This window comes from Malaya genurostris, chromosome 3, assembly GCF_030247185.1.
Source record: "Malaya genurostris strain Urasoe2022 chromosome 3, Malgen_1.1, whole genome shotgun sequence".
NCBI lineage: Eukaryota > Metazoa > Arthropoda > Insecta > Diptera > Culicidae > Malaya > Malaya genurostris.
In genome coordinates, this window is record NC_080572.1 from 29,589,940 (window position 1) to 29,617,068 (window position 27,129).

The window sequence follows — 27,129 nt, forward strand, 5'->3', positions numbered from 1 at the left end:
AACAGAGATCATTGTTGATGGTGAAGCGAGAAAGTAGTTGGAAACAATCATATACCAGCTTGAGATTAATATGAATCAGATTTAAAAATCTACTAACATTTGTTTTTTTTAAACAAGCTCGATTCGCACGATTCGCCGTATATAGGCTATCTGTATAGCTCCGGAAGCGCCATCATGGCGCGTAGCGTCTCCAGCGCGGTGCGCTGCATCGAGCGCATGAAATATCCAACTAAGTGTGATAGCTTCCAAAGTTTACAATGGTCTCTATTTCTTCATTTACATAAATGCAACTGAAATTTTAAACACTTCTGTCCGCGTTATCTGCAAAAATCAGATTTTTTTGGTGAGTTTTCACAATATTTTTGTAAATATAAAAAAATAGGTATAGGATTTGCTCGAATTTTGGGAAAATCACCGATGCCGGTAAGGCCAACCGATTCAGCTCGACGAACTTTTTTGTGTTATGTGTTGTTAACAAAGAGGTGAAGATCTCAGAGATGGCGAAACTAGTCGCAAATGAAAGGTCTTCACGTCAGCCAGTACGCAACTGATTGGTTTTGAGATTTGATGTTTAAGGTTATACATACCTAGATGTAAAAATTTTCAGTTTTTACCTTTTTTAGAAACTTTAGAAAAATTTTCCGAGGCCCGGAGGGCCGAATGTCATATACCAATCGATTCAGCTCGACGAACTGAGTAAATGTCCGTGTGTGTGTGTGTGTGTGTGTGTGTGTGTGTGTGTGTGTGTGTGTGTGTGTGTGTGTGTCTGTATGTGTGTTGTCAACTAAGTGGTCGAGATCTCAGAGATGTCTGGACCGATTTTGATCGAACTAGTCGCAAATGAAAGGTCTCCCCGTCACCCTGAACGCTATTGAATAGTTTTGAAATCCGATTTTCACTTTTTTAGTTATACGAAGTTTTATGTCAAAATTTTTTGAACGTATCTGTCACAATTGAACTTGAAAACAGAATATATTTTCAGACTTAGATTCCGCACGGTAATACCTATCCAACAAGCCATAGATTGTTAAAATCCGCCCATTTTTATCTGAGAAATCGAAATTTTTGTGTAAGCGACTTTTTCCTTATTCCAGCAATAGAAGTTTTGAGCGCTGTCTGGCAAAGAAATGCTTGGGAGCAACATAAAACACGATTTTTTATACTGTTACATACATTTGTTTCTAAGTACCCGAAAGACTGTGTACAGTATGATATTTTGCCTCGGACCGATTTTAGCACGGTTCGTTTTTGGCAACATAATCGTTCGAATATGCCATATGTAAACCAGATGATGGCAGAATTTTCGGGTTGAAATTAATTCTATAATTATATTGATTCAAACTACTTACAGCAATTAATGCTGGAAGAACATAACAGCCATATACCATTCGAATCAGTTCGTCGAGATCAGCAAATGCGTGTGTGACAAATAATTTCACTCAATTTTTTTGGAGATGACTCAACCGTTTTCTACAAACTCAGATTCATATGAAAAGTCGTATACTCCCAAAAGAGGTTCCTGAATAATGTTTGGTTCCGACCTCTGGTTCCGGAACTACAGGATGATATGTAGAAAGAAATTAAAACTGTGTAACTCATTTTTCTCGTAGATGACTGAACCGATCTAAGATTCAAATGAAATCTAGGAACCATAAAAGATTATAATGAATGGTCTTTTTAGTCAGATCCAACTTCCGGTTTATGAGATACAGAGTGATTAGTATAAAAATGTCACACATAAATTTATCAGGTTTATCGGGTTAGCAGATTTGGATAGTCGATAACCAAATAAACTTATTTCATTTTTGGTTGTATTCAGTTTTCGTTTCGGAAGGCACCCAAAAATTTTATTCGCACTACGATTCCTCAAAGATGTCTACGTTGATTTTCAAACATTTGAAAACAAATGTAAACTATACCGCTACTCAGATGAATTTGTCAGACATCGGCTACACCGAATTTCGAATTCCGGTTCCAGTATCGAATCGTTTCTCAAAGCTCAATCGTTTTCTCAAAAAAGTCTAATCGATTTTCAAAAACAAAAGTTCAAATTAAAATATATCCAATTTTATCCAATTCTGACTTCCGATTCTGGAATTGTAGGATGATGAATTTCTATATTGCAATTTATTCGTCATATGGCCATACGAATTGGTTTGGGTTATGCTGGTTCCTGAATACCGGCTCTGGAAGTACCTTGAATTACCCTAAAACTCTAAAGTGGAAATTACTTCGACATATCATGGAATGTTTAATCGATTGTTACACTTTTATATTTAAATTCGATCCACTTAGAAGAGTTATAAGTTTTAATTTGCATACATTGCGTGGTAGTAAATTCAAGCCTATTGAAGAATTACAAAACATGTTACTACGAGAAAATATGCCACATGAGCCCTTTAAAATGCATTGGTGTTGATATAAGGAGCATAATTGATATGAGGCTCCCAAAACGCAGTTTTTCCATTATAACTTTCTTAAACACACAGACGAAAAAGGAAATTGAGGGAACCACGTGGTCGATTCACAATTTATACGCGACCCACTGTGCTCAGGCCTTAAATAAATATGAAAGTACACTTTTAGAAATGAGTGTCTTAAGATTCGTTACTAAACGTAACACTCTAATATGCGTTAGTTTTTCCTTAGTTGTTCCCAAAACATGTTAGGAGGTGTAAAAATGTTCCTTCATTATTTCTATCTGAAACAAATGATAACGAACGAGTCTAAAATAAAATAATTACTTGTTAATTAGTAGCTTTCAAACAAATCTAAGTTTGTTTTAATTGGTTCAGCTTTCTACACACACAAACACACATACACACACAGAGAAACATTTTCCTATCTCGTCGAGCTGGTCGTCTGGTCGAGCTCGATCAAAAGTCGTTTTTTCCTGTAATTCTATTACCCAGAACATTGGGTAATAGAATTACAGAAACATTGATGCAAGAGTATCAAATGTATGTAGTGAGATTAAATGTGGTTAATCGCTTTTGTACGCGAGTTTCCTTAATCGACAAGAAGCAAAGATAGGGGACGGGTATAGCGTGATGTTTGAAGTTTGTCTGGCCCGAAGAGGTGAATGACATTAAATTAATGTTAAAGCCTCTATAATAGAAACAAAAAAAAAGAAACAAAGATACCAAAAAAACGGGATAATTCAAATTTTGGCGTTTTAGTGAGCTATTGGTGCGCGAAACAGTTCCCTGGAGAAACCCATTGTCATTTCGCTCTTCCTTGTTTTATTCCATTCCTTAAAGATTTACTAAGGAATTTTACGGTTTGAAAGAGATTTTCAATAACCGTGCTCATACTTCATCTGATTATGCAAATATTACTTAAAATAGTCGAGTTTAACTTATAAAACCATGGTTAAGGATATTACAGAGTACCGCGCTGACGACGCCAGTCATCGCAAGGTGTCGTTTTAATCACTATTTCGAGATATGCAGTTAGCCTATAGTATTTTTCAGCCTAATTCTTTAAGTTGACAGCTACAATACCGAATTTACTAGAGAAACCGCTATCCGCTCTTTGTGTGTAACGCGTATATTTTTGCTAGTTTGTATTTCTCTCTCTCCGAACCATTACCAGTTTCTTCATGAAGATCCAGCCATACTCAGTACTATTCCTAAAGCCTTTGAAGTAACAGTTGATGGCAACATAAAGTCCAAGCGGAGAGATGTAACCGATCTTTGATGGAACTGTGGCAATGTCCGAAAATTGTAAATGTGAGACGAATAGTGCGATAAAGGTTTGAAATTTTGGTTGCTTGGATCCCTTCTTCGGCAATTTAAATTGATCAGAAGTAAAGCGCTATATTGGACATCTTGGATAATCCTTCTGGATTTCTGTGTAACACAATGGCATCCTTTGGACCAAGTTCACCAGCAGCTGTTATGTTCAAAAACCCGCCAACTGCACTTCAGTTGTTGCTGGAGGAAATCAATTTCCAGCGTACTAAAGAGATGCGGCAGTTGTTGAAGGATGGTAAGATATTCCATATCAGTTTAATACGTGTTTCCTGTAGTCATTTAATGGCTGGCAGATATCGATTTTTCCCAGGATGACATTTCGTCACGTCTCCTGGGGGTAAGCCAGAAAATGTTCAATTCTCATTCATCGGGCTGATCTCTTTCACGGCAAAATAAAGTGAGAAAATCTATTCTCTCAAATTTTGGACAGCTGATTTATGTTTATCATTGTTTCGTATACACAAAACCCTACAAACCAACACTATTAGCGGGCGGTTTTGGTTTCATCGACTGAGACGGAGAGAGAAGGAATATAAACAGTACTGTCATAAACTTCAAAGGTGGCGAGATGGATCGTAAACGGTCTTAGCCGGCTGTAAACAAAGCAAAAAAAACTTACTCATTGCCTGGCGCGCAACTATGTTGGGGTGGAGAGGGGTGAGGGCGAAGCTATTTTTGACGCTGCACCTTAAACTCAATATTTGCCGGAGAGTAGAGAATATACTACCGTTCTATGTGAAAAGAATTATTTATATTAAAAGATGCAGACCTTTCTGAACAAACATTCTCCCACAGACGCGTGTTTCAATATTATTGAGACCACTGTGCATCGGTTCAACAATGCAAAAACTGCTGATTTATCCTCCAATAGTCCGCGGAATGTTTTCGATTTGCAATGGGGGAATTCCCTTTCGATTGTTTCGCTAACAATTAGTATCCGCCAGATGAAAAGAATTTTTACGAATATATTTCAATATTCTACACTCAATCTTTCAGTCGTAGGCCATGCAAAATATTTCACAGCTAAAGTCAAAAAATTTTAGCAAAATTATCAATTTACAATTTAGAAGCGTCTTTAGTATTCGATGTATAACCGTAGATAAAAATCTTTGATAAATGAAAACTATTCAAGACCAAAAAAAAAATGCTCGTAACAATGATTTGGATGTTAATATTACACATAATCACTACTTTCAGATGGCGGTTTTGTTGTGCTGCAAGGTACTACTTACTGGACAGACCTATTCGTTCGACATTTCCTGTTTCAAACAGAAAAGGTTCACAGCATAGACTGTGATGATCTGTTATTTTTCGTGCGCAAAAAACACGTCAAAGGATCATCTCGTGTCATGCCAAAGTACGAGACGGAAATAGAGGTGTTTCGCAAAGACTCCCGAAAGCTTCCGATTGGGGATCCAGACGTTGATTGGGAAGAAACGGTGTATTTAAATTTGGTGATTCATCAGTTCGACTACACACTAACTCTAGCCATCTGTACTAGAACGTCCCCAAAGGAGCTACAGGTACTGAGAAGACACTCGCAAAAGGTGTATGCTTCCCCTAGCCGAAGAAAGATGGACACCAAAGGAGAGAGTGAAGAGATCACGTATCCTCACATCTGCTTTATGGTGGATAATTTCGACGAAGTATTTCACGACATCCTGGTACGCGATGGTGAAATGGTTTGTGTGGAATTGGTAGCTTCCGATCGCGACGGTAGTGTTCAAGGTGTAATTTTCCTAGGATCGATCCGTTACGATGCATTAAAAAGAGTTTATGATGCACGTGTAAGTAATTGACGTTTGAACCCTAGCGATTCATCAAAATAACTTCATCTCGTATCTACAGCAATCTAGCCTCAGCTCGAAAGTAGCACAACGCATGTCTTTTGGATTGTTTAGCTCTGGAGGACCCCAGACTCGTTGTGAGTTTGTGCGCATGAAAGGACCCCAAAGCAAAGGCCACGCAGAGATGGCTGTTACAAAACCAAAAGGATCCGGTGTAGAAACGCCAACTAGTGAACCAGGGTAGGAAAACAATTTTTTTTTTCAAAATGAAAGAATGTCATTGAGTATAAAACAATACTTATCAGGTTCTGTGCAACGGATATGTGGGATTCCATGTGGGAAGAAGACTGTGATGAATATTACAACTATCGGCATCAAAGGCGACTGAGTGACCCCAGCGCGAATCTCAACAATTTCAACCGATGCGGATGGCGGACAAAAACCGCAAACGAACCTTCTTACGGCGGCAGTAAAGCTCGTTCGGAGAACGAAGGGTTGGATTGTTTGGCCAACGAGGTTTCCGAGATCGAAGCGGGCGATTTACGAGATGGTGAGTGTGAGAGCTTTCTTTAAATGGATGTGCGTTCTTCCTTTATTGATACAATTTCCGTACGTTAAAGTAACTATATGTTAGTCTTTAGGGGGACGGGTATAGCGTGATGGGTAAGTCGATGCCTTTCACGCAGCCCGCCTGGGTTCGATTCCCAACCCCGCACATAGGGTCAGAAAGTTTTTCTGGCCCGAAGAGGCGAATGACATTAATGTTAAAACCTCTATAATTGAAACAAAAAAAAAAAAAAAATGTTAGTCTGCATTCGTTTGATTCGTTCGTTCTAGTCTTTTGTTTTCACTTCGATATACTCATGTGCATGATTAGAAAATTGTCATATATCTTCTGTTAAGACCCTATACGTACTAATACTAGATTCACACTATAGAACTTCAACATGTTTAAATACGATTGGTAATTATTATGCCATGCCCTAACTGAACATGCAGTGTGAACGAAGTATGCTGTTTACACACTTGCCTAGCTTGTTATATAGAGTCTAGCTTACCTAGCCTGTTAATGAGAATCTATTATTTTGGCATTTAACATAAATTTTTGTGTGTCGAAACATTTGGATTTTTTTGAAAATAATTCCGACAGGATACGGCTTCTTGGGCGTCTATTCAAAACTCGTTTTATGATCTTGCGCTAGCGTGTTTGGATCTTATTATATCATATCGATACTAACTTGAGTGATATTAACGATGAACTGATATAATAATGACCATTTCTGAGAACAAAAGAATAACTATGCCAATTGATTTTACAGACTCGATTTACTGATTCAGAAAATAACTCGCGACCATTTCTTAGAAGAAAATACTATATCATTTGATTCAGTTCGAGGAAAGTCATAGCTCCTATAGGCTTTCAAATTTCTACATTTCAATTGATTCCTGTCATTATTCAAGGCTAGTTTCGGATTTTAAATAGATTTCATTCGATCATGATGTTCACAGAATATTTTTTAGATGTTTTTAATTTTGACTGACGCACATTAGTACATTCTCTGTCAGAACTTATTTTTCAACAATGCCACTTTGAACTCAAATGAATATATAATGTTCGCATTATTTTGAATCGACACCAGAGTAGCAGGACGATCGCTTAGTTGAAAATTCGCATTCGTGTTCAAATTTAAAAATGAGATGAAATCCTAACCCTTCTGTAGATAATCCTATCTCTATAAAATTTCTTAGAACTCCACATAGAATGTTTTGCGGTAGTACCAAACAAAACAGATATTTTATAATTTTAATCTCCCAATCCTGTTATTATTTTTAATTTCCCTTTATTTACATTTTCTCGTAGATCGTCCTGCTTCCACGGTGTCCGATTCAACACTCGTAGTGACTGCCGCCACCCATGGGTCTTTGGGGATGGCTGCAAACCGTTCCACCGTTGAGACTCGAAGAGATAGTCGTGGAAGCTGCTGCAACTGTTTCAAACCCCGAAAACGTTGGAGCGATTCTGCTTCCGCTCAAATGTCCGACGTGTACTACGTACAGTGTCCCAAATGTGAGGCGGAGGCACTGGAGACGCCCGCTTGTTTAAGTACGGTTTCCAAAGGAAAACCAACCAGCAAACATCGCAGTTTGCTGATAGTTGAGAGTGAGATTGAGTTTGGGCATGGAAAAGGAAAGAAGAAAACAGTAATCCGAAGTGGTAGTTGTGGTTCTGATCGAAAGAGTCCCAGGAACGAGCATCTTATGTTATCTCCAAGCCTAATGAAGAAAAATGAAAACAATAATAGGAGTAAAAAATCTCAGAACGAGCAGGTTGAGTTTGAAATAGCGGATGATGCTGTTTCGTTGAATGGTGACTTGAGTGATGATATTGTGAAATTTGGAGTTATGAATGAGTTTAATGCACAGCAGATGATCCGCGTAAACGGCAGGGAAGAGTTTCCTGCCAAGGAGACAATTGGTACTAAACATAAAGCAATATCACAGAAAAAAGTGACTGATAAAAATGGAACAATTTCCAAAGAATGTATAGCAGAACAACACGACAAAACCCCTAATGCTACCACGATAGGTAAAAGTAACAATTCCACAAGTAGATTTTCTTTTATCTACCGCAAAAAGTCGTCATTGAAGAATGTGTTTCCTACAGTGGATAGTACTGAGAATGCTAACACTAAGACCGTGGAAAATAGCCCAAAAAACATCCATTCTTTTTGTAAGGAGGATGTCAATGGAAATACTGGCAATAAAAGTGATCTTGGACGATCGGGAGTACAAGAGTCGTCCCCTGAGCAGGATCGTCAGGACAGTGCAAATATCATTGCGGCACTACGAGAACTTCGTGCGAAAAAAGCATGCTCCACCCTACCGAAAGTCAAGAAACTTAGCTACAATAGTTTCTATCTGAGACCCCAGCACTTCAGTGATCGCACAACAGAACAAGTGCCGAAACGACGTACCCCTGATGGAACGGATATATACTATTGGTGTGATTATCATCCAAAGAAGGGAAAAGGTGAAAAGTTCATATTTTTTGTTATATTTACAGCTAGCCTCAAGAATTTTCATGTCATATCTTTTCATCGGTTTGGATGTTTGTTTTCGTGATATTTCCCCCCTAAAGATTTAGAAAACTTTTTTTTTACTCCCAGAACTAGACGATGGAGCCTACAATCCACTGTGGACAACAAAGGGTTTTACGCAGACTTTTCACTTTTGGAAAGAAAACCGTCGTCAGCAATCTACTCCTTTGAACGCATTCCTAACATACGTAACTTTGCCTTGGTGGAGCATAGCTAAAGGTAAATTGGACATGGAAGCAAGTTCGAAGGGAAATATACACCCTAATACATGTGTTCCTTGCAGATCTTTTGGATCATCGAGAACAGCCTATTCTAACGTTCTGAAAGGGAAATGATTGATTGTTTGCAACTACGCTCGTACGTTATCCGTTTCAAGTTATCTTATTCTACTTTTTATACTACACTGCAAACTAATTCATTAGTTAGTGAGTTAAAAACGTACTGATAAAACCGAAAGGCGATGGGAAAACTACTTAAATCTATAACTGAAATGCTCTCGAAAATCGCATCAAACTATTTCTGTTGCAAAGGTCACCAAATTGGGTCTACGTATCATCGACTAGTCATATTTGAAACCATATTGCATCATAATGTTTCATTCTTGTTTGAATATAAGCTCACAAAGTTTTGTCACGGTTGAAGAATTGATGTAAAATTAGTAAAAACCTTCATATCCAAACATTTAGAAATATGCCATTTATAATTTAAAATCACTCTTCATTAAAATCTCACGTTTGATACATCAAAAAACAAAAAAATGATACCCATTGATGAAGGTTCTTCAGAAATGTGTCAGAAGCAGGAACAAATACATTATTTCAACATAATAAAACAACAAAATCTATAGTTGGAGCATTTCTTTTTCCAACCTCTTCTCTCCATAGACAATGATTTACTTATTCGACAGCATCTTTCGATCAGTCAGCCAGTCGTTAATCAGTCGTGGCGCTTTGTGGACGGAATTTTCAGTCACATTCTTGTCTTGTGGAAACAGTAGAAAGTTCAGTGAAATTGATAACCGCCCTTGTAGCAAGTGATAAGCCACACAGTGTGTGATTGCGCTGTTGTAAAACTAAAGAAACATAACATTTCGGAATATGGTTTTTTCGTACTTCTCTGCGATTATAGTTCTGGCCGTATTTGCTGTGATTCACCTGAGTTTAGGATGTAGTAAGGTACCGACATTCAACGGTCGCCCAGTGACGAAAGAGAAGAAACCAGGCGACAACGGATATAGACTGGCGGTTCGGAACGACCCTAACGGTTACGAACCAGGAAAAATCTATAACTGTAATTTAAACTCTGATTATTCTGTACTAACTGAGAGACGATGTACTGTTCATAAATTACAAACATCTATTCGTCGAGATCAAGCGTTATCTCTGTCAATGTTCCAGTGATGCAATGAAATGAGTATGTCTGCTTGCTACTCTAATCATGAGGGATAATAGTTTAATTATTGAAGAGAAAGCGAAACACACTGCAACTAGACCATCGTTGATAAAATATGTCAGAAGCAAAGCATCAGAAATGGACGTCTCTGTTACTTGTAATATAAATTTAAAACGATAGTCGATAAAGTCATTAGTTATTGGCGTTAACAAAATTTCCAAGTAAGAAGTACATCTACGCAGTTTCATATTATGTTATCATATTTTAGAAGAAATTCAGCTAACCCAACAAGAAAAGTATTTCATGTATTTCTTAGGGCGATAAGCTTCGTTACACCAAATAGAAGTTGCGTGCGGAAAAATGCTCCCCAGAAGCCAAACTCGAACCTGCAAACTTTCTCCAATCCGTTAACCCATTACAACCCAGCGGTTCCCAAATTTGAACCAAATTAGCAGATATCATCAATACCATCATATTTTGTGTAGAAGAATGCCAAATCACTATTAAAAATCTTTTCCAAACGAAATTATCGTATGTATGTCTATATTTTGAGAGTGGTATTCAATGTTGCAAATATTCTTCGTGTAACTAATTCATCCATCGATCTTCGCCGCGACCATGATTCTATTACTTACGAGACAGGCGAACAACGTTGAACTATTCACTGCACGAAAGAGAGAACGGTGAAAATGAATAGAGAACCCGAATATACTAATACATTCTTTGCTGCTAGTATACATCGTGCATGGTCGTTGCATACATTCGTTTGTCATTCGTTCATTTACTTTACTCTTCGAATTGGTTCAAACAGCGTCACTGCGATGATCGTTGGTTTCCATTTTTCGCGAAGCATTCTTCATCTAATAAATTCATCATATCTCGTGAGGTAGCAGCAATGGGAGAGTGCTGAGATATGGTTCATCACATACACATAAGACTATGGTAATAACGCAGGGGGAAACGTCTTAATTTGCTTGTTTCAAAGGCTGCACGAATGATAATCGCGAATTAATCATTCGTAACCGAATGTTCGAAGTGAGCACACGCGTTTTTTTAACAATCGACATCGGTAAGACGAAGGTGCCTATCACAGCAGAGGCTGTAGTATAGGCATTAAATAAAAGTGATAAAAAGTAGTATCCCCGCAAGTGAGTTCTGTCTGTGCACCGGTTTTGTATCGGTATCAACAGTAGACGCTATTGTGCTATCCTCGGGCAGCAGTTATTTCTATTGTTTGCTACCCGCATCGCAGCAGCCAAATCCTGAGTCAAGGTCACGCTGAAGCACAACGAAGGAGTGAAGGAGCAACTCACCTAACAGCTTACCGTGACATACTGTTAAGTATTTTCTCAAACTTTTTCTTTCAACTTTTACTATTCATATATTTTCTTTTCATTTTATTTCTTTCTTTCTCATTTCAAGTGCGGGAGACTTCTTTACTCCCGCACTTTAAATATGAATATTGATGACAGTGGGGGTGTCTCGGAGGAGGGCGAAGCTGAACGAATGAACGAAGAACATTTAGAGGCTGAGTTTGCTTCCGAGATGCCATCTACCCCTCCTATACCATCTCCCCCTCCGATACCATCTCCCTCTCCGATGCCATCTCCCTCTCCGATGCCTCCATCTCCCTCTAAGATATTGCCTGCCCGCCAAAAAGTTTACCAAGACGATGGCTCGGGGGGTCCGTGGGTGGTATACTTCCGGCCCAAATTAAAGTCTCTCAGAGTTTTAAATATTGCTCGGGACCTGGAAAAACATTACTCGGCAATAAAAACAATAGATAAGGTTTCGCCAAACAAGTTACGCGTTGTTGTGTCCGACCTGAAGCAAGCAAACGCGATTGCTACCAGCGAGTTATTCACGAAGGAGTACCGCGTGTACGTCCCGTCTCATGTGGTGGAGATCGACGGTGTGGTCCGTGACGAAAGTCTGACAATCGAAGATCTGATGAAGGACGGGGTAGGCCGTTTCAAAAACCCCGACCTTCATCCAGTGAAAATTTTGGAGTGCAAGCAATTGCACTCCAAATCGATAGATGGTAAATTTTACCAATCGGACTCATTTCGCGTGACTTTTGCCGGATCTGCACTTCCAAATTACTTGGTAGTGAGTGGAGTTCGTCTACCTGTTCGGCTGTATGTACCGCGGGTAATGCATTGTACAAGCTGCAAACAGTTAGGTCATACGGCAACCTATTGTTGCAACAAACTGCGATGCGGCAAATGCGGAGAGGCCCATGAGGACGATCTCTGCAGAAGAGCAGTGGAAAAGTGTTGCTACTGCGGGGAGAATCCTCATGATCTTTCGGTGTGCCCTACGTACATACAGCGTGCGGAGAAATTGAAGCGATCCGTGAAAGAACGTTCCAAACGTTCTTATGCGGAAATCTTAAAAAGAACCACTCCATCGACCCCTGAGAACCCGTTTGCAATCTTGCCAGTTGAAGAGGATACCTCTGACGACCCAGGCGAAGGACCTTCCTACACACAGGTTGAAGGAAGCAGGAAAAGACAAAATCTGGCTTCTCCCAAGCTTCCTCGTAAAGGCCTCAGACTGTCCTCTTCGTCACAAAAGAACCAAACGGAAACAAAAAGTGCTGACTCAAAACCGAAGCAAACACCTCCTGGGTTCAAAAAACTTAGGGATGATAAGGAGTACCCAGCACTTCCTGGGGCATCAAAAAACCCGAATGACCCCAAAGCACAACCAGAAAATCCAACAAACGCTGGATTATTGAAATTTTCTGATATCGTGGACTGGATATTAACAGCCTTCAATATTACTGACCCTCTGAAAAGCTTCCTAACTGCTCTACTGCCAACAGTAAGGACATTTTTAAAACAGTTGACTGAACAATGGCCCCTCCTTGCAGCGATCGTATCTTTTGATGGATAATTTACCACTGAGAATCGAAGATATGATCATTGTGCTTCAGTGGAATTGCAGAAGTATCATCCCAAAACTTGATTCTTTCAAACACTTAATACATACTCATAATTGCGATGTATTCTCCTTGAGTGAAACTTGGCTTACTTCTAACATCAACCTCGACTTCCATAATTTTAACATAATCCGCCTGGACCGAGAAGACTCTTATGGAGGGGTACTTTTAGGGATTAAAAAGTGCTATTCATTTTATCGTATTAACCTCCCCTCGACACCGGGAATTGAAGTTGTTGCTTGCCAAATTAATATTAAAGGCAAAGATCTATGTATAGCTTCTATCTACATTCCTCCCAGAGTCTCGATAGGGCATCGTCGGCTTGCAGACATCATAGAACTTCTTCCTTCACCGCGGCTGGTTTTAGGGGACTTTAACTCGCATGGTACAGGATGGGGCTGCTTATATGATGATAATCGTTCTTCGTTAATCCAAGATCTGTGTGACAACTTCAATTTGACAATTCTAAACACGGGAGAAATGACACGGAACCCTAGACCGCCAGCACAACCAAGTGCGCTGGATTTATCCCTTTGCTCGACTTCGCTACAGTTAGATTGCAAGTGGAAGGTAATCTGTGATCCTCACGGTAGCGATCACTTGCCGATCATAGTTTCTATCACCAACCGTGGAAGACCATCGGAAACAATCAATGTTTCGTACGATTTCACACGAAACATTGATTGGAAACGTTACGCGAGCTCGATGTCTGAGAAACTAGAAACATCACAGGAGCTTCCTCCGGAGGAAGAGTATACATTTTTGGCTGGCTTGATTCTTGACACCGCAATTCAAGCTCAGACGAAACGAGTACCTAGCGCGCAAACTAGTATGCGTTCTCCCAACCCATGGTGGGACAAAGAGTGCTCAGAGCTGAAAACGAAAAAAGCTTCAGCCTTCATCTCGTTTAGAAAGAACGGAACTCCAGATAATTATCGGAAATACGCGGCGTTAGAATTTCAAATGAAAAGTCTTATTAAAGCTAAGAAACGCGGTTACTGGCGAAGGTTTGTTGACGGATTAACGAGAGAAACAGCAATGAGCACTCTTTGGAATACGGCCCGTCGCATGCGCAATCGAAATCACGCGAACGAAAGCGAGGAATATTCTAACCGCTGGATATTTGATTTCGCTAAGAAAGTATGTCCTGATTCTGTTCCGGAACAGAAGATATCCCGCGTCGCGACATTGAATACAAACGAAACACCGTTTTCGATGGTAGAGTTCTCACTTGCGCTCTTGTCGTGTAACAATAGAGCCCCGGGGTTAGACAGAATTAAATTCAACTTGTTGAAAAATCTGCCCGACTCTGCCAAAAGGCGCTTGCTGAATTTATTCAACAAGTTCCTCGAGGGTAATATTGTCCCACACGAATGGAGAGAAGTGAGAGTTATTACTATTCAAAAACCTGGAAAACCAGCCTCCGATCACAATTCGTATCGGCCGATTGCTATGCTTTCCTGTATCCGGAAATTGTTGGAGAAAATGATTCTCTTCCGTCTAGACAATTGGGTCGAAACAAATGGATTGCTTTCAGGTACACAATTTGGGTTCCGCAGGGGCAAAGGAACGAACGATTGTCTAGCGTTGCTCTCAACAGAAATTCAAATGGCATTTGCTCGTAAAGAACAAATGGCATCAGTTTTCCTCGACATCAAGGGGGCATTCGATTCAGTTTCCATTAACGTTCTATCTGAGAAGTTGCATCAGCATGGTCTTTCACCAGTTTTGAACAACTTTTTATATAATCTATTGTCCGAGAAACACATGCATTTTGAGCATGGTGATTTGACGACAAAGCGATTCAGTTACATGGGTCTTCCTCAGGGCTCATGCTTAAGCCCCCTTTTATACAACTTTTACGTAAATAACATTGATGAATGTATCAACACATCTTGCACGCTAAGACAACTTGCCGACGACAGTGTTGTGTCTATTATAGGACCCAAAGCTGCCGATCTCCAAGGACCATTGCAAGATACCCTCGACAACTTGTCGACATGGGCTTTTCAAATGGGTATCGAGTTCTCTACGGAGAAAACTGAGCTGGTTGTATTTTCAAGGAAGCGAGAACCTGCGCAATTACAGCTTCAACTAGGGGGTGAAACCATAGCTCAGGTTTTCACATTTAAATATCTCGGGGTCTGGTTCGATTCCAAAGGTACCTGGGGATGTCACATTAGGTATTTGAAACGAAAATGCCTACAGAGAATCAATTTCCTTCGTACAATAACCGGAACTTGGTGGGGCTCTCACCCAGGAGACCTGATCAGGTTGTACAAAACGACGATATTGTCAGTAATGGAATATGGATGTTTCTGTTTCCGCTCCGCTACGAATATTCATTTCATTAAACTGGAAAGAATTCAGTATCGTTGTTTACGTATTGCCTTGGGTTGCATGCAATCAACCCATACGATGAGTCTTGAAGTGCTGGCGGGCGTCTTACCGTTGAAAAACAGGTTCTGGGATCTCTCATATCGACTGCTAATCCGATGCGACATTTTGAATCCGATGGTGATAGAAAACTTTGAAAAGCTCGTCGAGCTTAATTCACAAACCCGTTTTATGTCCTTGTATTTTGACTACATGGCTCAGAATATAAATCCTTCTTCGTTTGTTCCCAATCGTGTTCATTTTGTGGATACTTCTAATTCTACTGTGTTTTTCGACACATCCATGAAAGAGGAAATTCGTGGAATCCCGGATCCTGTACGCCCTCAAGAGATCCCAAAAATTTTTAATAATAAATTTAAAGAAGTCGACTGTAATAAAATGTTTTACACTGACGGATCATATCTAGACGGGTCCACTGGCTTCGGTATATTCAATGTAAATTTCACCGCTTCCTATAAACTCAGTGATCCAGCTTCAGTTTACGTCGCAGAACTAGCTGCAATTCAGTATACCCTTGAGATCATTGACACTCTGCCCACAGATCACTACTTCATTGTATCGGACAGTCTCAGTTCCATTGAGGCTCTCCGTTCAGTGAAGCCTGGAAAGCACTCACCGTATTTCCTGGGGAAAATACGGGAACAATTGAGTGCTTTATCTGCAAAATCATACCAGATTACCTTGGTTTGGGTCCCCTCACATTGTTCCATACGGGGCAATGAGAGGGCGGACTCGTTAGCCAAGGTGGGCGCACTAGAAGGTGATATCTATGAAAGACCAATCTGCTTCAATGAATTTTTCAGTTGCTGTCGTCAGAAAACTCTAGCCAGCTGGCAGAATACATGGAATAGTGGAACTCTGGGACGATGGTTACACTCAATAGTCCCACAGGTATCGACGAAAGCTTGGTTCCGGGGGTTAGACGTGAGCCGAGACTTTATTCGTGTAATGTCAAGGCTCATGTCTAATCATTATATGTTCAGCGCGCATCTCCGTCGTGTGGGGCTCGCTGAGAGTGGTGTCTGCGTTTGCGGTGAGGGTTATCATGACATCGAACATGTTGTTTGGACATGTGTCGAGTATTGTGATACCAGGTCCCAACTCATAGGTTCCCTTCGGGCCCGAGGTATACCACCCTTCGTACCAGTCCGCGACGTCTTGGCAACTCGAAATCTTCCTTATATGACTCTCATCTATAACTTCTTGAAAACTATCAATGCTCAAATTTAGTGCTCTCCCTATCTCTTTCTCGTCTACAGCTCTACCGCACTCTTCTTTACGTTGCTGGAAGTATGGCCTGTGTAAACGATGCTTCGGAGCATGCACCTGCCTTGAACTGACTGAGTTGCTGGAAGCTACCCAAAAACGTCACATCAACGTCAGAACACACCAACGAAGCATCCCAATCCAGAATAATCTCTTCATTGCTACAAGCTGAAAAACATGAAGATTCATCGAACGCAAAATGTGTCTAAAAGATGTATGCCACAAACCAATGATGTATTCAAATTTCAATTCAATACTGTGTAGGTCCCACCCTCCCTATGTCCCCTTACTAACTGGGGAGTATGCCGCCCCGTAATACGGCATCCCTTTCTCTCCCCCTAACAACAAGACAATCGGCCACGTTAAGCTAAAGCAAATGAGCCTAATAAAAATCTTATTTGAAAAAAAAAAAAAAAAAAAAAAATCGCGAATTAGGTTTTGACGATGATCGCTGTATGAATATTCGTTCCATATTCGCGTCATTCGGGGGTATTTTCAATGCGAATAACAACAAGTGCAAGGAATAGATATTCGTGCGAGCAACGAATCAGCGTCGGCTTCATTCGCACCCGAATATACGGACAAGTCCGAATACCAGAACGATTATTAAACAGAAGCGAAGGGAAGCGAACGATGATCATTGGCGTTCGTTGCATTTTTGATATTCGAGCAACATTGGTGGTATTTGTATATATATATATATATATATATATATATATATATATATATATATATATATATATATATATATATATATATATATATATATATATATATATATATATATATATATATATATATATATATATATATATATATATATATATATATATATATATATATATATATATATACATATATATATAAATGCAGAGATCATTCTTTGTAATCGCATCACGTAAGAACGGATGGACGGATTGAGATGCTTTTTTTTTGTTTGATCAGTTTTTACCCCCACCGGGTTCGTACATCAAAAAAATTAGGAAAACTTACCGGAAAAGTGGGAAAAACCAATAAAGTTATTTTGTATGGACAATGGGATTTTCCACTGCAAAAGTCGCCAATGATTGCTAGATCTACAATTGATGTTTGGCGCGCAAGGAGATGCTCAGTATTTCGCCGTTGAAGAAAAGAATACTAGATCTTTGGAAAATCGTTTGGCGCGCAACGAGTAGATTTGGGTGGAGATTTTACATGCATGATTGATTCGTCATTTGGAAACACGTGCTCAATAGGGTATCAAAATCATTACTTGCCAAATGACTGTTTTAGCTATACCGTAAACAGAAGCACAAGTTCTAATGTCATTTACCAGTAGATGTAGTTAAATGAATTATGTTGGCCATCGTGGGCGTGAGTTGAACAAATAAAATTATGTAACGATTTTTTTACGTATCAATGATAGGATTCTGCTGTTGAAATAATGAGTTCAGATGAAAATATTTTCCTTGCATTTAGCATGCTGAAATTTGTTCAGCCGATTCGGGTGAGTTTTCAAGAGTGGTTTACTTCAAAACGGATGGTATTCATGATATTTGTAAGCTGCTTAAGCCAAATCATTTCATTTTCCGAACTTTGGATTACTTGACGAATTACCATATGCGAATCGTGAATATCATATCTGAAGGAGAAATCGTGGCATGTAAGAACCATTAGTTGTGAGATCTGCTGTTTTATACATTGGCTTTAACGATAAGAAGAATACTGGTATAATCACTACTCATGTTCACTCCGCTAGAACAGAATATTGATTCTCAGGACTGAATACTAAGAAAAACGATGTGGTGGCTCGGGGGACGGGTGTAGCGTAATGGGTAAGTCGATGCCTTTCACGCAGCCCACCTGGGTTCGATTCCCAACCCCGCACATAGGGTCAGAAAGTTTTTCTGGCCCGAAGAGGCGAATGACCTTAAGGTTAAAACCTCTGTAATCGAAACAAAAAAAAAAAAGATGTGGTGGCTCGACGAATGAGAGACCTTTTGATACAATTCTTGAACGAATCCAGCGTTCATGTCAAAGTTAATGGACACAATGTTTGATAAAAGGGTAATTTGAACTTTCGAATGTCCAAGTATTTTTCATTTTATCGCTAATTCGTTAATCGAAAATTGATCCTGTCATTATCCTGCTACGAACATTCATCAAACACGACTAAATAATATCACTAGCGGTGAAGCAAGTTATGGACAACCGTTCAAAATTAGTTTATTACTTTCGATAATCCCTAAGGATTTGCTATTAAATTTTTAAACGTCTTCAGTACAAATAAGTCTTAACATTCAATGACAAACAACCATCCCCGAGGGCTGCTTTTGGAAATTTGTGGGGTCAATTTAAAGTATTTATCTTGGTCATCTCTTTTTCATCCATCTGTTAATTTGGAGCTGAGATTTTGGTTCTCCTTCTCCAGCCGGCATAAAACCTTCTCATCTTTTGTATCAACAGATAACATTTGTCCACATGATACATAACGAAATCTTTAGTTACCCTTATTTAAACTACAAAGCTAACTAACAACTATTCATATCGTCTAATTATGTAAATAAAACTAGCGGGAAAAGATTAGGAGATAACGGGTTTTAATGGTGTTACGAGATAAATTGAAATCAAATTCATCAGAGCAAGTATTGAATACGCGGCACATACTCGAAAACGGTTCTTTGAAGCCATAGTTAGTTCTAGCACGAGGAATTCTGAGAAAGGGATTAAACCGCAAATTACGCCGAAGAATGTCAAAACTTAGCTGTTGTAGGAGATCTGCACTATCAATTCGACATTGGATGTGGTCCGCGACGAAAACAGCTTTTTGTGTATCACGGCGGACAGATAGCAAATCGAAGTGTATGAGCCTACAACGATTTTCGTAGCTTGGTAGATTGAATGGATCTCTCCAGGGCAGGCGACGCAAAGCAAAACGAATGAACTTGCGCTGAACAGTTTCAATGCGCAGCTTATCAGTTTGGTAATATGGTGCCCAAACAACAACAGCATACTCCAGTGTAGAACGAACTAGAGCGCAATATAACGATTTCAGGCAGTATATGTTATTGAAATTTTTGAGATGCGAAAGATGAATCCTAGCATCTTTAATGCTTTAGAGATTCTATGTGATCTTTGAAATCTTTTGAAGTTTGAGTCTTTCAGATATTTGATGAGATGAAACAGCTTGAAATCGTAGGCGAATGATAGCTTCATGCATTGCATGCGAAATTTAGATCATTTAGATATAGCAGAAATATGAATAGTCCTAGATGGCTTCCCTGAGGAATGCCAGAGCTCACGATGAATGATAGAGTAACGCAGTCGCCAATTTTCACGGTCATACTACGACCAGTCAGATATGATTCAATCAAATCCATCATCCCACATGTCAAATCTTTAGTTCGAGAGAGATATACAATCTCTGTTCAATACACTGACTCGAAGGATGAGATGGCAATTGGTGCATTTGTTTAGTTTTTGCGTAACAAAAGCATTGAACATATCCACAATAATTCATGATGTTGGATATGAATTTGTCGTAATTCGTTTATTGTAAGCCAAGTAATCAGTAAAATAATGGAAAGAAACATTAACGTTTGACAACTCTGCTGTCCGAAAACACAAATTTAAAAAAATAATTTCAGGCGAGACGAAGTTCGACGGGCCAGCTAGTATATAAATATAAATGCAGAGGTCATTCTTTGTAATCCCATCACGTAAGAACGGATGGACGGATTTACATGATTCTTTTTGTGTTTGATCAGTTTCTACTTCCACCGGGTTCGTACATCGAAAAAAATTTTGGAAAATTTACCGGAAAAGTAGGAAAAATCCATAAAATTTTTTTGTATGGACAATGGAAACTGTAAACATATCCTACTCTTCCGAATGAACAACTCTAGAAGAGAAACTCTTAAACATTGTGTTAGGTTCATCAATACAAAATTGTGCTTAGTGAGCTTTTTTATCGATTACCGAAAGCAAGAACCACATCTGGAAGAGGAAACGTGGCACTTTATATCCTTTATATCGAAGCCATTAGAGAGAGATCTCTGCCCAGTGCTTTGATTCAAAGAATGAGATGATAATCTGTACCTTTGCTCAATTTTTGCACAAGTATTTCACATTTTCACATTAATTTTTGGTGAGATTTTTTTTGGACTAAAGCGAATGTGTGTCGAATTACGTTGATTGTAGGTTAATCAGAAAAAGCCGTCTGCCGTCCGAAAATATAAACTAGTACTTCAAAAAAGTAAGTCTCGCTGTTGGAGCATTGTGGACTTACCCGTTCAACTCGTGATTTACCTATTGACCCGACGCTGGTAGGGGAATTAAAAATACCAGATTTTGGTCTAGGTGGATTATGAACGGTCCCTAACGAATTTACGCTTTTATGCGGTATAGAGAAAAAGAGACGAGACTAAAAATAGAGTTACACCTGGCGTGCACAGTCTGAACATGTACAAAATTATTTTCAATTGAGTTGTCTTTCTTTCTGTGATCCAGAATTTATCCACGATTGGACCGTACTGGCTTCGAGTTTTTGCTCTTGGGTAATATTTTCGCACGTTTTCATTTTCAGTGAACTCTGTCATTATTATTCATTACGTTTCTCCATCATCTCTCAGTGTACTACCATCGAGTGTTTTTAACTTATAATTTACTTATAAATACCATTCTTAGTATTCCTAGTCGGTTCCCGCACCCATATAAAGCTCCAGCAATTTACACACTTTATGCTGACAGCACAAGCCATCAGTGATACGGTCAAAAATTCCCGCACCTTCATTGCAGGGCCAAAACGAGTTGGTCGTTTCCAATTGTTCAGCGATTCACTGACCATGTTTTACGATCACTGCGTTAACACAGTAACTCAAGCGGACGATTTCCCCAAAACTGAAATCCAAGTTATGTGGGTAGCTCCGGCCAGTGGCTCCGGTTGCGTGAGTCTATCGGCTATGGTTTTCGAAGGGGAAGCTTCGTGGTATTCAGATGATGGTGCGTTGACGAAGGTTCTATGCGAGATAAAACCCGATCATACTGTAGTAAAGGGTGAATGCTGTGCTTGTGATGAAGCTAAGTATAACGTATGAATGCTCTAGCGATTATTCGTAGTTCAATTTAAATTCATCTGATACTTTTACAGTTCGTCTTTGAGGGCATTTGGTCCAACGAAACACACCCGAAAGACTTCCCATTTGCAGTTTGGCTTACGCACTTTTCCGATATAATCGGGGCCTCACACGATACAAATTTTTCATTTTGGGGAGAGAACCACATTGCAACTGATGGATTTCGTTCGCTGGCTGAGTGGGGTTCAATACGTCAGCTTGAGCAAGAACTACGATCCAAGGGTCCACGGTTAAGAACGTTGATCAAAGCTGCCGGTCTTTGGTACCCCAGAGTTAATTCAAATACCACATCAAACTTTCGTGTGGATCGAAAGCATCACAAAGTATCGCTAGCTTCTATGTTTGGTCCGTCTCCGGATTGGGTAGTAGGTGTCAGCGGCCTAGATCTGTGCAGTGAGGACTGTACCTGGGTTGAATCGCTGGATATAGATCTTCATCCTTGGGATGCAGGAACCGATAATGGTGTAAGTTACATGTCTGCGAATTCCGAGACACAACCAAGAGAAAGAATGCATCGTATCACAACATTGTATCCTGAAGACCCCAGAGCTCCATTCTACAATCCAAAAGCCAAAAATATGATTCCATTAGCAAAGGTATACTTTCGCCGGGAGAAAGTCATTCATAGAAATTGCGACGATGAGTTTCTTCAAGCTCAAGTTTTGGAATTGACGGAGAATACAGAAGAAATTTTTAGACCGGAATGCGATACGACCAGTTACAGTGAGTGGACGCCATGTTCAGTTAGCTGTGGTAAAGGAATCCGTATGCGAACACGTGAGTATTTGCAACCGGAGAAGGCAGCACGCTTCCAATGTAATAGGCAGTTGATATCCAAGGAAATGTGTGTAGCAGACACTCCAGAGTGCACTGACGATGGACAGGATACAGAAGATAGTTCGGAGGATATCCGTAAGACAGTTGCAAATGTAAATGAAGAAGGAGAAGGTGTAGGAGTTTGTAAAACAACAAGATGGAGCGAATGGTCTGAGTGTTCAGTTAGCTGTGGAATTGGAGTAAGTATGCGAACAAGAACATTTGTTGACCACATGGGAAGGAAAAAATGTCCCCATATAACAGTCGGTAAGTTAATGTGCATTACTTGGTAGTTTTTTATTACATTGTATTAACTTGGTAGTTTTTTATTATATTGTATTTAACAGTTGAGAAAGAAAAATGCATGCAACCGGAATGCTCTCTCACTGATGTGGAAATTCCGGATTTTATGTGTCCTGTAACCTCATGGAGCGATTGGAGTCCATGTAGCGCCACTTGTGGTAAGGGTGTTAAAATTCGAACTCGTCTATTGCTGGTTGGCCCAGAACTGCAGCAGAAATGTTCACAGAGAGTTGAGTTAAATCAACAACGCGCATGCACTGAAAAAGCAGATTGCTTATTCGATGTATTTACGGCCAGGGAAATTTGTTCACAATCTCCGGAAACTGGTCCATGCAGGGGAAAGTACCAGCGTTTCGCGTATGATAGTACAAAAGATTCATGTGTGTCATTTGTGTACGGAGGCTGCCGAGGCAATAGAAACAACTTTTTGACGAACGAGGATTGTATGCAAACTTGTCAATCGACTAAAGGTTACTTTTCAATAATTGGTCATTTGATGCATTCTAACGACTTTTCAATATGAATAATTGGTTTTAGAGCAATCCACAATTCACGATGATCATCGACATTCAACTGATAGACCGCGTGAACGGTATCTTGGGCAAGATGATGGTTTGCCGGTAGATTGTGTATTATCCGATTGGACTGAATGGAGCTCATGTAGCGTAACATGTGGGACTGGAAGGTCGGAAAGATATCGGAATGTGATTGTTCAAGCCCGGAATGGAGGACAATCTTGCCCTAACAGAGTGATCAAAAGACGAAAATGTACTGGACCTCCATGTGTGTGAATAACATTCATTTTAAGCTATATTCCGTATTGCTTTGTTAAGAAAAAACTTTGATGAATATTATATAAAAATGTTAGGGGATTGTCTGTCTGACGCAATTAAAATGAAACTCTAATTTGTTCTTTTGAATAAATCAATATCTAATAACAAACCCAGTTTTACGCAACGAAATTATTTTCCTGCTTGGAGTTTCCATAAAGATTTTACCTGTTGTGATGATTATCGAAAAGCAGATTGCTTATTCGATGTATTTACGGCCAGGGAAATTTGTTCACAATCTCCGGAAACTGGTCCATGCAGGGGAAAGTACCAGCGTTTCGCGTATGATAGTACAAAAGATTCATGTGTGTCATTTGTGTACGGAGGCTGCCGAGGCAATAGAAACAACTTTTTGACGAACGAGGATTGTATGCAAACTTGTCAATCGACTAAAGGTTACTTTTCAATAATTGATCATTTGATGCATTCTAACGACTTTTCAATATGAATAATTGGTTTTAGAGCAATCCACAATTCACGATGATCATCGACATTCAACTGATAGACCGCGTGAACGGTAGCTTGGGCAAGATGATGGTTTGCCGGTAGATTGTGTATTATCCGATTGGACTGAATGGAGCTCATGTAGCGTAACATGTGGGACTGGAAGGTCGGAAAGATATCGGAATGTGATTGTTCAAGCCCGGAATGGAGGACAATCTTGCCCTAACATAGTGATCAAAAGACGAAAATGTACTGGACCTCCATGTGTGTGAATAATATTCATTTTAAGCTATATTCCGTATTGCTTTGTTAAGAAAAAACTTTGATGAATATTATATAAAAATGTTAGGGGATTGTCTGTCTGACGCAATTAAAATGAAACTCTAATTTGTTCTTTTGAATAAATCAATATCTAATAACAAACCCAGTTTTACGCAACGAAATTATTTTCCTGCTTGGAGTTTCCATAAAGATTTTACCTGTTGTGATGATTATCGGTATACTCATCCTACATCAGTTGCGAATCTATTTTAATTTTGCAAAAAAATGAATGGTTGATTAATCCTAATAAGTCGTGAAAATCTGATTTGATATAGCAAATATTGCTGCTTGAAACTACAAAACATAATAATTAATTTTTGTCAGTGAATTAGTTACTTTCAATCAATATTTTGATAAAAATAACAAAATTTCACTTGTGCGTTTTTGTCAATTTCTCGACAAACACTTTCACAGTAAATTAAATTTGAAAAATTGTTTTAAATTAACTAACTATAGATCTATTTAATAATAGTAGCGCTTTAAATTTACAAACATTTTAGTGGAAATAAATGAACTTGAATTTGAGCTTATCATACATATTTGTTAGTTTTCACAAATAAATGATTTTTTTCAAACTAGTTTACATGGTAATTTTTCTGCAACTTTTATTCCAATTTCAATCAAGGGCTGGTATTTCAATTAGAATCCAATGATCTGGTGCTTCATCAATGCCAGCAACAAATATCATTTTGTTAAGGAAGTGTGTTATGTTATATTATGCCAATTTCAAAAATATGTTTAATTATCAATGCATACGCTTGCATTGTTGAAACTCCCCTGGGAAATAGAAGAACGTATACATACTTATAAGCGCACAAACTTTATCCGCGGGAGAAAATAATGCGCTGGTTTAATCGCGCGAGAAAAAATTGCGCTGGTTCATTTGCAATAAAACTAATACGGTTAATTTAAACAGTAATCTTAGTTGTATCATTACACAAATAAGACCATAGATGAATTGAACCAATTTTGATTAGTAGCGAGCAGTGTCATATTTTGTCTGCTAAAAATTTCGGCATTCCGGATTTCCTGCCATAGACGACGATTTTGGAGGAGTAAGCGATATATAAAAGGCAAAGACAAAGCAATGCAAAAGCGAAGCCTTTAGAAGCACGCGAAATTATAGCTAACGTTTAGTCCTACGCGTAGCATGCTAGAGGTAGGTTGTTGCTAGATAACAAGACAAAAAGTGCCATAAAGCGATTTGAAGCTATAATTGGTATGCTCTGATCTTGTGTCATGCAAGCTCGGATGAAATTCCATGTTATGTCGTTTCGCCTGAGAAATTGACAACTACCCCGGGGTAAATTTTGAGTGCTTAAGATTAATTTCTAATTTATATAAGAAGAACTCGATTGATCATGAGAAAAGGTTTATCGCTTCAACCGAAATCGCAGAATGGTAGAGAAACTTAACGCTATAAAAATAACTGCTTGCATAGAAATCTTGAACACAAGCTTGGTGAAGAGAAGCTTAAATATTAAAATCCGTATAGCAAGTATGTACAAAGATATGATTGCATACATTAGGGACATTGTTGTAATTTCGTCGGCTATAAAACAAATGAACGACTGAATGCAAAAGTCGGATGAGTGTAACTTAATTTGAGAAACCCGTTTAAGTATTTTTGAATGCAAAAACCGGATAAATACATTGAGAGCAAAAACCGGACATGGACTTTGTTCTGAGCGCACACACTTAGAAAATTTCGCAGAATTCGGTAATTTTTTACCGAATTTTCAACAGCTGAACGTTCGGTAATCAGTTCGGTAACTGAATTGATTACCGATCGTTCGGTAATTGCTGAACTGTCAAACAATTACCGTAAACTGTAAACCAAATTGATCTAACAGATTGTTCGGTAATTTTTGTTTGTTTGTTTTCCTTTGGTTAAAATTCTGGATTTTCGGATTGCAAAAAACAACACATATTCACAAAAACGAATGAAGAAAATGGTTTTATTCTACGAGAAATTTAAAAAGTGTCAGATGTTCCGACTGGCCGGAATTATGAGCGCCTTCCAAAACACTGCACAATCCGTCGAATCCACCAAAAATTACCCTTGAATGGTTTGTGTTGGCAGCAAGTGGACAAGTGATACAAAATTTTTTTCTGCCTATAAGTAAACAAAAAGCTGTTAGTGGCTCTAATGTCTTAAAAATTTTTATCACCTGTACCTCAATCGATTCGATGAACCCTTCAACATTTTTTTCGTTTGTTTAATAAAAAGACACTCACTGAATATTTTAATAACTGTTTGACAGTTAGTTTCATGACAATCAGTTTTCACAGAAGTTCGGTTATTGGAAGATAACTTTACCAAACGGACAGTATGATTTTTACCGTATTCGGCGACCATTCAGGTTTACCGTATCAATTGTATATCTAATACAGAATTCTGCTATGAAAATTTACGCTAAACTGATCGTTCGGTGAAAATTTGCATAATTGTTGTAAAATAAAACCCATGTACCGAAATATCGGTTATTTCTATAGATTACCGAAAGTTCTCGTCAAAAATATTACCGAACAAAGGAATTAAATCTTAGTGTGCAAAATCAATTTTGGCACTGCGGTAGATGCGGACATTGATGACGTCGGAGAAGAATCGTCCGTCGATGAGAACGTGGTCGATTTGATTTTCCGTATGTTTATCAGGTGA

The 27,129-nt window shown here is 39.0% G+C and overlaps 2 protein-coding genes across 4 annotated transcripts; both read left to right on the top strand.

The window, feature by feature from the left end:
- The first annotated feature begins 3,581 nt into the window (after positions 1-3,581).
- LOC131434637 (uncharacterized protein KIAA0930 homolog) lies at positions 3,582-9,480 on the top strand. Of its 2 annotated transcripts, XM_058601571.1 has the most exons (7): positions 3,582-3,990; positions 4,953-5,542; positions 5,604-5,782; positions 5,848-6,092; positions 7,404-8,573; positions 8,710-8,859; positions 8,924-9,480. In XM_058601571.1, the coding sequence occupies exons 1-7, from the start codon at positions 3,864-3,866 to the stop codon at positions 8,962-8,964; spliced, it is 2,502 nt and encodes an 833-aa protein (XP_058457554.1). In that variant the 5' UTR covers positions 3,582-3,863; the 3' UTR covers positions 8,965-9,480. The 2 variants fall into 2 exon arrangements, with proteins under 2 accessions (XP_058457554.1, XP_058457555.1); XM_058601572.1 differs by lacking the exon at positions 7,404-8,573 and having other exon boundaries at positions 3,592-3,990.
- Positions 9,481-9,634: 154 nt separating this feature from the next.
- LOC131434639 (spondin-1) lies at positions 9,635-23,814 on the top strand. 2 transcript variants are annotated; one of them, XM_058601573.1, is made up of 5 exons: positions 9,635-9,930; positions 21,305-21,708; positions 21,768-22,836; positions 22,917-23,342; positions 23,410-23,814. In XM_058601573.1, exons 1-5 carry the CDS (start codon positions 9,738-9,740, stop codon positions 23,661-23,663), a joined length of 2,346 nt encoding a protein of 781 aa, XP_058457556.1. In that variant the 5' UTR covers positions 9,635-9,737; the 3' UTR covers positions 23,664-23,814. The 2 variants fall into 2 exon arrangements, with proteins under 2 accessions (XP_058457556.1, XP_058457557.1); XM_058601574.1 differs by having other exon boundaries at positions 9,790-11,368.
- The last annotated feature ends 3,315 nt before the right edge of the window (positions 23,815-27,129 follow it).